This window comes from Lemur catta, chromosome 10 (genome assembly GCF_020740605.2).
Source record: "Lemur catta isolate mLemCat1 chromosome 10, mLemCat1.pri, whole genome shotgun sequence".
Classification (NCBI taxonomy): domain Eukaryota; kingdom Metazoa; phylum Chordata; class Mammalia; order Primates; family Lemuridae; genus Lemur; species Lemur catta.
The window spans coordinates 599,686-611,899 of record NC_059137.1 but is presented as its reverse complement, the minus strand read 5'-3'; the positions used below and the strand labels follow the sequence as shown (position 1 = coordinate 611,899).

The window sequence follows — 12,214 nt, the reverse complement described above, 5'->3', positions numbered from 1 at the left end:
TGAGTGTTTATGTGCACGTCTTTGTGTGGACAGAAGTTTTCCTCTCTGTGGGTTCAGTGTACAGGTGTGTCATTGCTGGCCCGTGTGGTACTAGATGTTTAGTTTGATAAGAAACTGCCAAGCATTTGCAGAGTGGCTGCGACGTCTTACAGTCTCAGCAACGGTGTGTGAGCAACCCGGTTTCCGGAACCCTCAGCATGTGGTGCTGCTGCTGCTCTGACCCAGCTGTTCTCACCGGGGGTGGCTTCCCGTCGCTCCACGGGACGTCTCTCCCGACACCTGTCACAGTCGCCAGGTGCCTGCCTGCCACCTTGGCACCACTAGTGACGCATCTTTTACACCTTTTGCCGTTTTATAACTGGCCTGTTCTGTTGGCTCCAAGGGCTCTGGGTGTGAGTCCATCATGAGATACGTGGTCTGCAAGTATTTCTCCTGGTGTGAAGCTTATCTCCTTCCTCTCAGAGGGTCTTTCCAAGAGCAAATGTTTTCCATTTTGATGAAGTCCAGTTGATCAGTTTTCTTTCATGGATTATGCTCTTGGTGTCATGTCGGAGAACTCTTCCCCTAGCCCTAGATCTTGATTTCTCTAATTGCTTTTTCTAAAAATTTTTTTAGTTTTATGTTAACTTTTTGAGTTTAACGTTTGTATTAGGTCTGTGGCTTGGGTTGAGGTTCATTTTTTTGTCTGTGGATGACACAGCATTACCCATTTTAGGATGCATGTCAGAAATTTTACATCGTTCATTTATCTCCTTGAAGTGACACTTCTATTGCATTCCCACCTCCAGGATTTTATTCTAATATATTTTTATTTGTGAGGATCTTTTATTGTCACCTTATTATATTCCTTTAGGGAAAAAGCACTTTGAAATTTAATGTCAAAAAATTTCTCTGACCATAAACCTTTGTTCTGGATGGAATTATTATTATGATAATTAATAGTATACAGTTGATTACAACACGTATCATTTGGTTGAAAATTACTAACTATTTGCAGACTGGTCAGTTGTAGGAAAAGAGAACTTGGGTGTTTTGAGGCTTTGGAACCTGATTTCCCGAAGACCATCCATGCCTTCTCCGCACCGTAGAAAGCCTCCCTCTGCTCCTGGGGGTCCCTGCGAGAGGAAGGGGGAGGTAGACTGACCTGGGCTGGCTGTCCCTGTGGCTGTCCCCGTGGGCCCCTGGATGTGCTGCTCTGCTCCCGGGGGCTGCCGGGTGCCTGTGGCTCGGACCTGGCCTCGGCTCTGCACCCCTCGGAATTTCCTGCCACCCCAAAGCCAGTCCAGTCTTGTTGGGTATTTTTAGGACACCACATTTTATTGAAAATCGTGTTTTAAGGACAGTCATTCCAATGATAAAATGAATGTTTCAGGCTTATGATACTAAATCCAGTATTCTTGTAAAAGTTTGCAAAAGCATCAGCTCAGCTTCAGACGTCCTCACTGCCGCTTCCCCGTGGACAGAGCACGGCAAGCTGGTGCTGCGGGAAGGGAGCCCGTGTCTGGGTTGCAGCCGTGTCCCGACCGAGCCGCGCTCTGGGAGGCATCGGTGGCAGCCCGTCCGCTCCCTCCTCCGCGTCTCCACACCCCCCTCCCCCAGGTGCCCGCGCCGGGCTCCGGGTGCTGTGCACACGCGGTTCCTGGTAGCCGTGTGCGAGAGTGTCCGGCTGTGGCCGCGCCACCCTGCCTGCAGCTGTGTGTCTTCCCTTCCCTGCCCTTAGCTTTGTGCCCTGAGATAAGGGTCCCAGCGCAATCCAGAATCCTCACCCAGGTTCAGCAGTCCTTAATCTTACTGTCTAGATTTCTGAAGACAACCTTTTACATTAAAGAATAGGTTTTGTTCTTAGAAAGAATTAGCCTCCGGTGGTTATTTATTCTTCAGGTTTTAATTCTGCCCCTCATTTGTATGTACTTTAAAATTGCGTTTTGTGTCTGTGTACAAGCGCCAGTTGAGGTGGACAGTAGGCTGCCTGGTCGATTGTAGGTGACACGAGAAGGCACTGTCTGGTTCCTATGTTTGGACAGTCACTGCCTTCGAGTCACACTCGGTGCATTTGAGAAAGACTTTTATAAAATTTCACGAAGCAGATGTGTCACATTCCAGCAGCGTTCTGCATGCACAGGGTGGATTGAGGCCTGGATGGATGTGGCAGGCAGGGTGGGCGAGCACGGGGTCTCCACTGGGCAGAGTGTCAGCAGCAGAGGGCAGACAGAGCGTGCAAGTGAGACAGAGGGAGAGAAGGAGGGACAGACGGGGACAGCACGCAAGCTCGTGGCAGCACGTGCTCCACGGGCCTCCCGGCCACCCTGGCACCTGCCCCCTCTCCCCTCTGTGCCTGTCCCTCGCTCACCTGGACTCCTCTCTGTATGCCCCTCCCTCGCTCACCTGGCCTCCCCTCTGTGCCCCTCCCTCCCTCCCTCACCTGGCCTCCCCTCTGTGCCCCTCCCTCCCTCCCTCACCTGGCCTCCCCTCTGTGCCCCTCCCTCGCTCACCTGGCCTCCCCTGTGCCCCTCCCTCCCTCCCTCACCTGGCCTCCCCTCTGTGCCCCTCCCTCCCTCCCTCACCTGGCCTCCCCTCTGTACCCCTCCCTCCCTCCCTCACCTGGCCTCCCCTCTGTGCCCCTCGCTCACCTGGCCTCCCCTGTGCCCCTCCCTCCCTCCCTCACCTGGCCTCCCCTCTGTGCCCCTCGCTCACCTGGCCTCCCCTCTGTGCCCCTCCCTGCCTCCCTCACCTGGCCTCCCCTCTGTGCCCCTCCCTCCCTCCCTCACCTGGCCTCCCCTCTGTGCCCCTCCCTCCCTCCCTCACCTGGCCTCCCCTCTGTGCCCCTCCCTCGCTCACCTGGCCTCCCCTGTGCCCCTCCCTCCCTCGCTCACCTGGCCTCCCCTCTGTGCCCCTCCCTCGCTCACCTGGCCTCCCCTCTGTGCCCCTCCCTCCCTCCCTCACCTGGCCTCCTCTCTGTGCCCCTCCCTCCCTCCCTCACCTGGCCTCCCCTCTGTGCCCCTCCCTCGCTCACCTGGCCTCCCCTCTGTGCCCCTCCCTCCCTCACCTGGCCTCCCCTCTGTGCCCCTCCCTCGCTCACCTGGCCTCCCCTCTGTGCCCCTCCCTCCCTCCCTCACCTGGCCTCCCCTCTGTGCCCCTCCCTCGCTCACCTGGCCTCCCCTCTGTGCCCCTCCCTCGCTCACCTGGCCTCCCCTCTGTGCCCCTCCCTCCCTCCCTCACCTGGCCTCCCCTCTGTGCCCCTCCCTCGCTCACCTGGCCTCCCCTGTGCCCCTCCCTCCCTCCCTCACCTGGCCTCCTCTCTGTGCCCCTCCCTCCCTCCCTCACCTGGCCTCCCCTCTGTGCCCCTCCCTCCCTCCCTCACCTGGCCTCCCCTCTGTGCCCCTCCCTCGCTCACCTGGCCTCCCCTGTGCCCCTCCCTCCCTCCCTCACCTGGCCTCCCCTCTGTGCCCCTCCCTCCCTCCCTCACCTGGCCTCCTCTCTGTGTGCCCTTCCCTCGCTCATCTGGCCTCCCCTCTGTGCCTACCTGCCTCCCTTGTGGCCATCTCTGCCTGGAGCCCTGTGGTCACCTATTTTACAGGTATTTATGACCCTGGTCTTGACCCCAGGGGATGGGGATGCCTTGTCATGTGTGTGTGTGTGCTCACTTGTGTTAAAAGATACGTAACTTAAAAGTGACCGTTTTAACCATTTTAAAGTATATAGTTCATTGGCCTTAAGTACATTCATGTTTTTGTGCAATTACCACCATCCTCTCCAGATCTTTTCCATCTTTACAAACTGAAACTCTGTCCCCAGTAAATGGCGACTCCTCCTCCACTCCCCCATCCCCCGGCACCCACCGTTTTACTCCCTGTCCTGGTGAACTTGACTACTCCAGGGACCTCCTGTAAGCAGCATCCTACAGCATTTGCCCTTTCGTGACTGACACAATGCACTCGGCATAATGTCCTCAAGGTTCGTCCCTGTTGCAGCATGTGTCAGAGTCTCCTTTCCTTTCGAGGCTGAGTAGTATTCCGCTCTGTGTATAGACAGCATTTTTCTCACCCATTCATCCGTCAGTGGGCACTTAGGTTGCTTCCACGTTGTAGCTATTGTGAGTGACGCTGAGTGACGCTGCTGTGTACACGGGTGTACAAGTACATCTTCAAGACCCTACTTTCTTCCTTTTTTTTTTTGTTTTTTTGAGACAGAGTCTCGCTCTATTGCCCGGGCTAGAGTGAGTGCCGTGGCGTCAGCCTAGCTCACAGCAACCTCCAACTCCTGGGCTCAAGCGATCCTTCTGCCTCAGCCTCCCGAGTAGCTGGGACTACAGGCATGCGCCACCATGCCCGGCTAATTTTTCCTGTATACATTTTTAGTTGTCAAGCTAATTTCTTTCTGTTTTTTTAGTAGAGACAGGGTCTTGCTCTTGCTCAGGCTGGTCTCTGCTTTCAGTTCTTTTGAGTAAATACCTGGAAGTGGAATTGCTGGTAATTCCGTGTTTAGATTTTTGCAGAACCGCGGTACTGTTTTGCGCAGTGGCTGCACCATTTTACATTCACACCGGGGGCACACGAGGGTTCCAGTGTCTCCGCATCCTTGCCGACACTTATCATTTGCTGTGTCTTTGATAGCAGCCGTCCTCGTGGGTGTGAGGTGGTATCTGATTGTGCTTCTGACTTGCATTTCCCCAGTGATGAGTGACGTCGAGCATCTTTTCATGTGCTTTTTGACCATCTGTATATCTTCTTTGAAGAAATGTCTATTTAAGCCTGTGGGCCATTTTAAAATCAGGCTGTTTTTTGTTGTTGTTGAGTTGTAGGACTTCTGTATGTATTCTGGGTAGTAACCCCTTATCAGATAAAGGATTTGCAGATATGTCCTCTCATCCGACAGGATGCTTTTGCACTCTGCTGACAGTCTTTTGATGCACAGAGGTTTTTAATTCTCATGAAGACGCTATTTTTTCTTCTGTTGCTTGTACTTTTGGTGTCATATCCAAGAAATCGCTGCCAAATCCAGTGTTGTGAAGCTTTCTTCTATGTCTTCTTCTGGGAGTTTATGGTCTTAGGTCTTACATTTAGGTCTTTGATGCGTCCTGAGTTAATTTTTGTACGTGCTGTTAGATAAGGGTCCAACTTCACTCTTCTGCATGTGGACGGTCAGTTTTCCCAGCACATTTGTTGGAGAGTGCCTTGTCTTTTCACACTTCTCGCTACTTATCATACCTACTGCGTGCTTGATCAAGTTTGGTGAAATGGAACTGGATTTGGGATGAAACGATTGTGAGGCTGTCGGCGACCTTCGGGAAGCAGACAGTGAGTGGAGGCGTCTTGCGTCAGGCGGGCGAGGTGGAGGCGGGCCTGACACAGCACGCACTAGGGCCTGCTCTTGGTCTCATGAAGGCTGGGACTAAGGACAGATTTAGAAGATCAGTAAGACTGTGAGTAAAAGACCATTTTGAAAATACAACGTAATTTTCAGTTGTGGAATATATACCACTTGGGGGATGTTGCAGCTTGTAGCCATCATACTGTGAAAGCACTTCGTGAAAGATTTCCGTGCTGCCCATTTGGGTATTTTTTAGCTTAATGATATTTATTACATAAATCAGGGGTTGGCAAACTTTTTCTGCAAAGAAACAGATAGAAAAGAAATATTTTAGGTTTTGCCATACATGATTCCTCCCTCTTCACCCTCTTCCCCCTCCTCCTCTCACTCCCGCTTCTTCCCGTGCACCTGTGAGCACTGTGAACTCAGGCTGTGGTCTGGGGACACCGGCCAGGATCGCCGGGGATGGCTGGCACAGAGACCGTAGGTCCAGATGCTTCTGTGCTGTCTCGGTTTGCAGACTTTCCTCTCCCCCATAGTATGCCCTCTCTCAGTTGCGGGGAATCAGCGGGGAAAGAGTGTGGGTGCGTCTGCCGTGCACGGTCGCAGTCACGGACTGTCTTTGTTTTGAAGCATGCGGCCGGTAAGGACCCCAGAGAAGCTCGAGACCACAAGGAACCAAGAGAGGAGATCAGCAAAAGCGTTTCTGACTTTGGACGACAGCCGCTCTTAACGCCCTTCCCGTCCCTTCATCAGTCGCTACCTCAGAACCAATGCTACGTGGCCACCACGAAGTCACAGACAGGTAAAGGGCGGCTCAGAGCAGCCGTGCTGTGTGGCTGTGTGTTCCAGGCCTGCGCCTTGCCAGACGGGAGGTGCGTGGGCTGTAGGTGCCTGTGCTGCTCCGGAGGACGGATCGTTGGCGGCAGCAGGTTCTTCTGTGCTCACCTGTGCACCTGAGGAGGCCCCGCTGACCTCTGCTCTAAAACCTTGTCTAGCACCTACCTGCATTCACTCCTACCTTGTTTTCAATCTCAAGATAAAGATTGTTTTCTTTACTAAAATCTTAAACTTGATCTATTTGGGTAGAAGACTCTGGATTTGACAACTCTCCCAGTTTGTAAGTCAAAGCTGTGGGAAGCACGGGGGTGTGCTGGGGAGACCCCTGGCCCTGGGTGAGGGGAGCTGCCGCCCGCTCTCACTTTGTCTCCAGTTGCCGCTCCCCACTCGCCCGGGCCGGCCTCTCCTGTGGTCAGCTGGGGAGTGGACGCATGCCATTTCCCACTGGGGGCTGGGTTGGTGGGCTCATGCGCCTCGCAGTGAGGGGCTGCCCCAGGCTCCTCGGCTTTCCCTCGGGAGCCGCCAGAAGGGCTGCATTTGGCACCGTCCCCGAGGTGGGCGATGCCCATCATGCAGGAGTCGAGTTTGAAATTTGGGAAGGGTCTTTCTGGGATGCCTCCCGTGAGTGTTGCAGGAGGAGCCGCCGACACGGGTGAGGTCAGCTCGGGGCTGTGGCCACCAACCTGAAAGGCTTCACTTTGGGGACTGTCACCTTGCCACAGGTGCATGTCTTTTTCTGGACTTTTAGAATATTTTATTTTTTAGAGATGGGATCTCACTCTGTTGCACAGGCTGGAGTGCAGTGGCACAAGCACAGCTCACTGCAGCCTTGAACTCCTGGGCTCAAGCATCCTCCTGCCTTGGCCTGCCGAGTGGCTGGGACTACAGACATGCGACACCACGCCTGACCTTTTTTTTTTTTTTTGAGACAGAGTCTCGCTTTGTTGCCCGGGCTAGAGTGAGTGCTGTGGCATCAGCCTAGCTCACAGCAACCTCAAACTCCTGGGCTCAAGCGATCCTTCTGCCTCAGCGTTCCGAGTAGCTGGGACTACAGGCATGCGCCACCATGCCTGGCTAATTTTTTTCTATATATATTTTTAGTTGGCCAGATAATTTCTATTTTTTTAGTAGAGACGGGGTCTCGCTCTTGGTCATGCTGGTCTCGAACTCCTGACCTCGAGTGATCCTCCCACTTCGGCCTCCCAAAGTGCTGGGATTACAGGCGTGAGCCACCGCGCCTGGCCCTTTTTAAAAAATTTTATATAGAGAGAGGGTCTTACTGTGTTGCTCAGGCTGATCTCAAACTCTTAGCCTCAAGTTATCCTCCCACCTTAGCCTCCCAAAGTGCTGGGATTACAAGTGTGAGCCACTGCACCCGGCCTTAAAATACTTTTTATTTTAAAGTAATTTCAGACTTCTAAAAATTTTGCAAAAATTCCACAAAGAAGTCCTGTGAGCCCTTCACTCATTTTACCACCTGGCACAACTATCCACCCCTCCCCCATTGTGTAACTCTTTTTTACCAAGATGTGAATGTAAGTTGTAAATTGTAGACATTATACTCTTTTATTTCTCAATGCTTTAGTGTTATTTCCTAAAAATAACTGTAGTGTCCCGCAAAATAAAGACATTCTCCTAGGTAACTACAGTATAGTTATCAGAGTCAGGAAATTAGCTTTGCTGTGAAACTGTTATCTAAACTTCATACCTTGTTCAGTTTTTACCAGTTGCTCTATTAAGGTCTATTACAGCAAAAAAACCCAAATTCTTGTCCTGGTTCCTATAATCACCTAGTAGTTGTGTCTTGAGAGTCTCCTTTAATCTGAAATGTTCTCAGCCTTGTCTCTCTGGACCTTGGCATTTTGAGAGGCACAGGCCAGGGGTTTCGTAGAATGTGCCGGATGTGGGTTTGCCCAGTGTTTCCCAGGATCGAGGTCAAGTCAGGGAACAGTGCAGGTGACCGTCATTGTTCTCAGGAGAGGCGTTTTGGTGGCCTTTTGTCCTGCTGTGGCCAGGTGGAGTCTGCCGGCCTCTCAGTCAGGAAGTTCCTGTGTCCCAGGTTCTGGTCAGTGTGTCTTGGGGGAGACTCTGAGCTTTGCAGGTGCTTTTGGTGACACCCTGATGGGGACTTGGTGTCCACTGGTAACGCGCACCCAGCGTGTGTCGTGGGCTCCGGGTGGTGGTTTCTAACTCCGTCACCCCCTCTCTGTATGTTCTTTCAGGTTCTGCTGTAAGGAAGTGTTAACCTCCCATCTATCCACCCAGCCATCTGTATTTATTTTTAAGTATTGACCCGTGGACTCTAACTCGAATCTCTGGGCTGTAATTCATTACTGTCGTTATTTATTTTGTTTCTGAAATTGTCCTAGGCTTGGCCATTCGGGGCCCCTTCAGGCTGGTTCCTGAGTCCTTGGATGTGACCTCATCACTTGCCAAAGACTTTCTGGCTTGACTGGTCCAGGCTCGTCTTGCCCTGTTCCTTCCCAGCTCTGCAACTGGCTGTTCCGCAGGGAGGCCTAGTTCTTTTGATTGGAAGTTAGGGAACAAGATCAGTCATTGCCCACCGCTACCCCTCAACTTTCTGGCTCTTCAGCTGCATAGTATTTGTTTTAAACAGTTATACCTGGCATTTTGCAAAGCTATGGAGTTACGCTCATGTATGTAAGGATTGGCAAGGAATGTGAAAAGTGAGTACTTTTGTTATAGTACTGAGATTTTTTGCTATTTTAGCTTTATTATTTCATCATCTTTTAGTAAGAGCTTTTGAAAATGATGTGCCGTGCATTTAGCAGCCCCGTTTGCCTCCCCCTGCCCCCCGTTCCTGGGCTGCAGGTGGGTGGTCATTCAGCGCGTGCGTCCCAGGCAGCGTGTGAGATATGGAGAATCAAGAAAATGTATGAACAAAATGGAAATGTTAGTAAAGAGGTGCAAAGCTTGAAAAGGAACACAAAGAAACCCTGGAGCTAAAATGTACAATAACTGAAGTGAAAAATTCAAAAGAGGGAGTTGAAGGCAGATCTGAGCACACAGAGGAAAGAGTCGGCAAGCTTGAAGACAGGACAGTGGCAATTACCGAGTCCAAGAAACAGGAAAAAAAGACTGAAGAGCTGGCTATGGCAGCAGGCCAAGGTGGGAGGATCGCTTGAGGCCAGGAGTTTTAGGCCAGCCTGGGCGACGGAGCAAGACCCCGTCTCCTAAAAAAAACCAGAAAGTCTGAAGAGGAGTGAACAGAGCCATCGAGGCATCAGGACCAGCAGGTGCACCTGGGAGTCTGGGCAGGAGAAGAGGGGGGGGTTCCCCGGGAATACCTGGTGACAGCCGTGAAGGTAAACCTTCAGGGAGCTCCAGGTGTGAGATCAACTCAGACAGAACCACACCGAGACATGACCTCAAACTGTAGAGATCCAGAGACACAGAATCACGAGAGCAGAAAAGAGACTCGTCACATACCAGGTTTCTCATCAGAAGCTTTGGGGGCCAGAAGACAGCGGGCTGGTGTATTTAAGGTGCTAAAAGGAAACAAAAAACCTGTCAACCAAGTAAGTATCTTATATCCAGCAAAACTGCCCATTAAGAGTCGGGGAGAAATTACGATATTATTGTATAAAAAAGGCCGAGTGAGTTTGTTTCCATTAGACTTGCTCTGTGAGAAATGCTGCAGGGAGTCCTGCGGGTGGAACCAGGTACCCAGTGGTAACTTGAAGCTACATGCAGAAGTAAACACGCAGTAGACAGAAGGACACAGGCAGTTGTAAAAGCTAGCAATATTGTAGCCATGGTTTGTTTTCCACTTCCTGTTTTCTGCAACATTTAAGAGGTGAATGCATTTTTAAAGAAACAATCTACAAGTTAATATTATTATAACTTTGGTTTGTAACTCCACATGTTTTCTCTATAATTTGAGAGACTAATGCATTTAAAACAATTACTAGTTTATGTTTTGGGGCTCACCATGTATAAAAGTGTAATTTTGTACCGTCAGCAGCTGAAAGGGGTGGAAACAGATTCTGTAAAGTTGCAGAGTTTTGTATGTTATTGAAGGTAAGCTGGTATCAATTCAGATTAGAGTGTCATAACTTTAGGATGTTAAATGTAATCTCCATGGTAACTACAAAGAAAATGGCTATGGAACATATAGAAAAGGAGATGAGAAAAAACATCTAAACATTTCACTATAAAAAAACAACTAAACACAAAAGAAGACCGTAATGCAAAATGAGGGACAAAAAGCTACAAGGCACGTAGGAAACAGCACAGTGACACAAGTCTCTCCTCGTCAGCAGTCCTCTGAATGTACGCAGACGAGGCTCTCCAGTCAAGACAGAGCCTGGCAGTGCTGTGGCTGGGGTGTGGCTTGTCTCCACCGAAGGTCACGCTGACATTTGGTCCCCATGTGGCACACTGTTGGGAAGTGGGGCCTAGTGAACGGTGATTGACTCCTGGGGACAGATCCTTCGTGGACAGATCAGTGCCCTCCCTTGGGGGGGGTGAGTTCCCATCTTGGGAACGGATGGGACCCCCCCGAGTGGTGAAGAAAGTCTGGCTTTTCTTGCCTTGTGACCGCTGCACACACCTGCTCCCCTTCTGGTTTTCACCACGCCAGGGGCAGCTGCCCAGCCCCGAACTTCCCAGCCCCCAGACTGTGAGCCAGGTAGGTCTCCTTTGTCTGTTACCGCAGCACCGAGTGGCCTGAGGCGGAGTGCGTGAGAGCACATGGCCCTGCCAGCTTCTGCAAGACCCACTTTACATCCAAAGGCACAAACAGATCTAAAGTGAAAAGATGGGAAAGATACTCCATGCAAACAGTAACTACAAAAGAATAGGAGTATCTATAGTGAATATCAAACAAGATAGATTTTAAATCAAAAAAGTTTACAAGAGACAAAGGTGGATGTTATATAGCAATATAAGTTTCAATGCAGCAAAAAGATGTAACAGTTGCCTGGATAAGCCTATGTGCCTGATGAATGATAGGGCATCGAAATATACATATGCAGCAAAAACTGACAGAATCGAGGGGAGAAACAGACAATTCTGCAATAATATTTAGAGACTTGAGTACCTACTGTCAACAATGGGTAGATGACCGTACAGAAGGCAAGTAAAGGTACAGAGGACTTAATGCTGTGACTACCTCGATTTAATGGGGTACACAGAAAACGCTTGTCCAGTGCACACAAGACTTTCTAGGGTAGACCACAAATTAAACCTCAGTAGATTTTAAAAGATAGAAATTCAGAACTTACTACAAAGCTGCAGTAATCAAAATAGTATGCTACTGTCACAAAGACAGACATAGAGACCCATCGCATAGAATGCAGGGCCCAGAAACAAACCTCTGCATATATGGTCAGTTGATTTTTGACAAGGGTGCCAGGACCATTCCATGGGGAGGGGACAGCTTTTAACAGAGGGTGCTGGGAAAACTGACCATCCACATGCAGAAGAGTGAAGTTGGACCCTTATCTAACAGCACGTACAAAAATTAACTCAGGACGGATCAAAGACCTAAATGTAAGACCTAAGACCATAAACTCCCAAAAGAAGACATAGAAGAAAGCTTCACAACACTGGATTTGGCAGCGATTTCTTGGATATGACACCAAAAGTACAAGCAACAGAAGAAAAAATAGCGTCTTCATGAGAATTAAAAACCTCTGTGCATCAAAAGACTGTCAGCAGAGTGCAAAAGCATCCTGTCGGATGAGAGGACATATCTGCAAATCCTTTATCTGATAAGGGGTTACTATCCAGAATACATACAGAAGTCCTACAACTCAACAACAAAAGACAGCCTGATTTTAAAATGGCCCACGGACTTAAATAGACATTTCTTCAAAGAAGATATACAGATGGTCAAAAAGCACATGAAAAGATGCTCGACGTCACTCATCACTGGGGAAATGCAAGTCAGAAGCACAATCAGATACCACCTCACACCCACGAGGACGGCTGCTATCAAAGACACAGCAAATGATAAGTGTCGGCAAGGATGCGGAGACACTGGAACCCTCGTGTGCCCCCGGTGTGAATGTAAAATGGTGCAGCCACTGCGCAAAACAGT

General features: G+C 50.3%; 1 protein-coding gene across 14 annotated transcripts in view; it reads left to right on the top strand.

Moving 5' to 3' along the window:
- Nucleotides 1–12,214, top strand: part of EHMT1 (euchromatic histone lysine methyltransferase 1) — a 169,602-nt gene that overhangs the window by 79,090 nt on the left and 78,298 nt on the right. For all 14 annotated transcript variants that reach the window (XM_045563188.1, XM_045563176.1, XM_045563178.1 and 11 more), the window contains one exon: nt 5,944–6,115. In XM_045563188.1, coding sequence (XP_045419144.1) covers nt 5,944–6,115 — 172 coding nt within the window. The remainder of the gene's footprint in view (nt 1–5,943; nt 6,116–12,214) is intronic.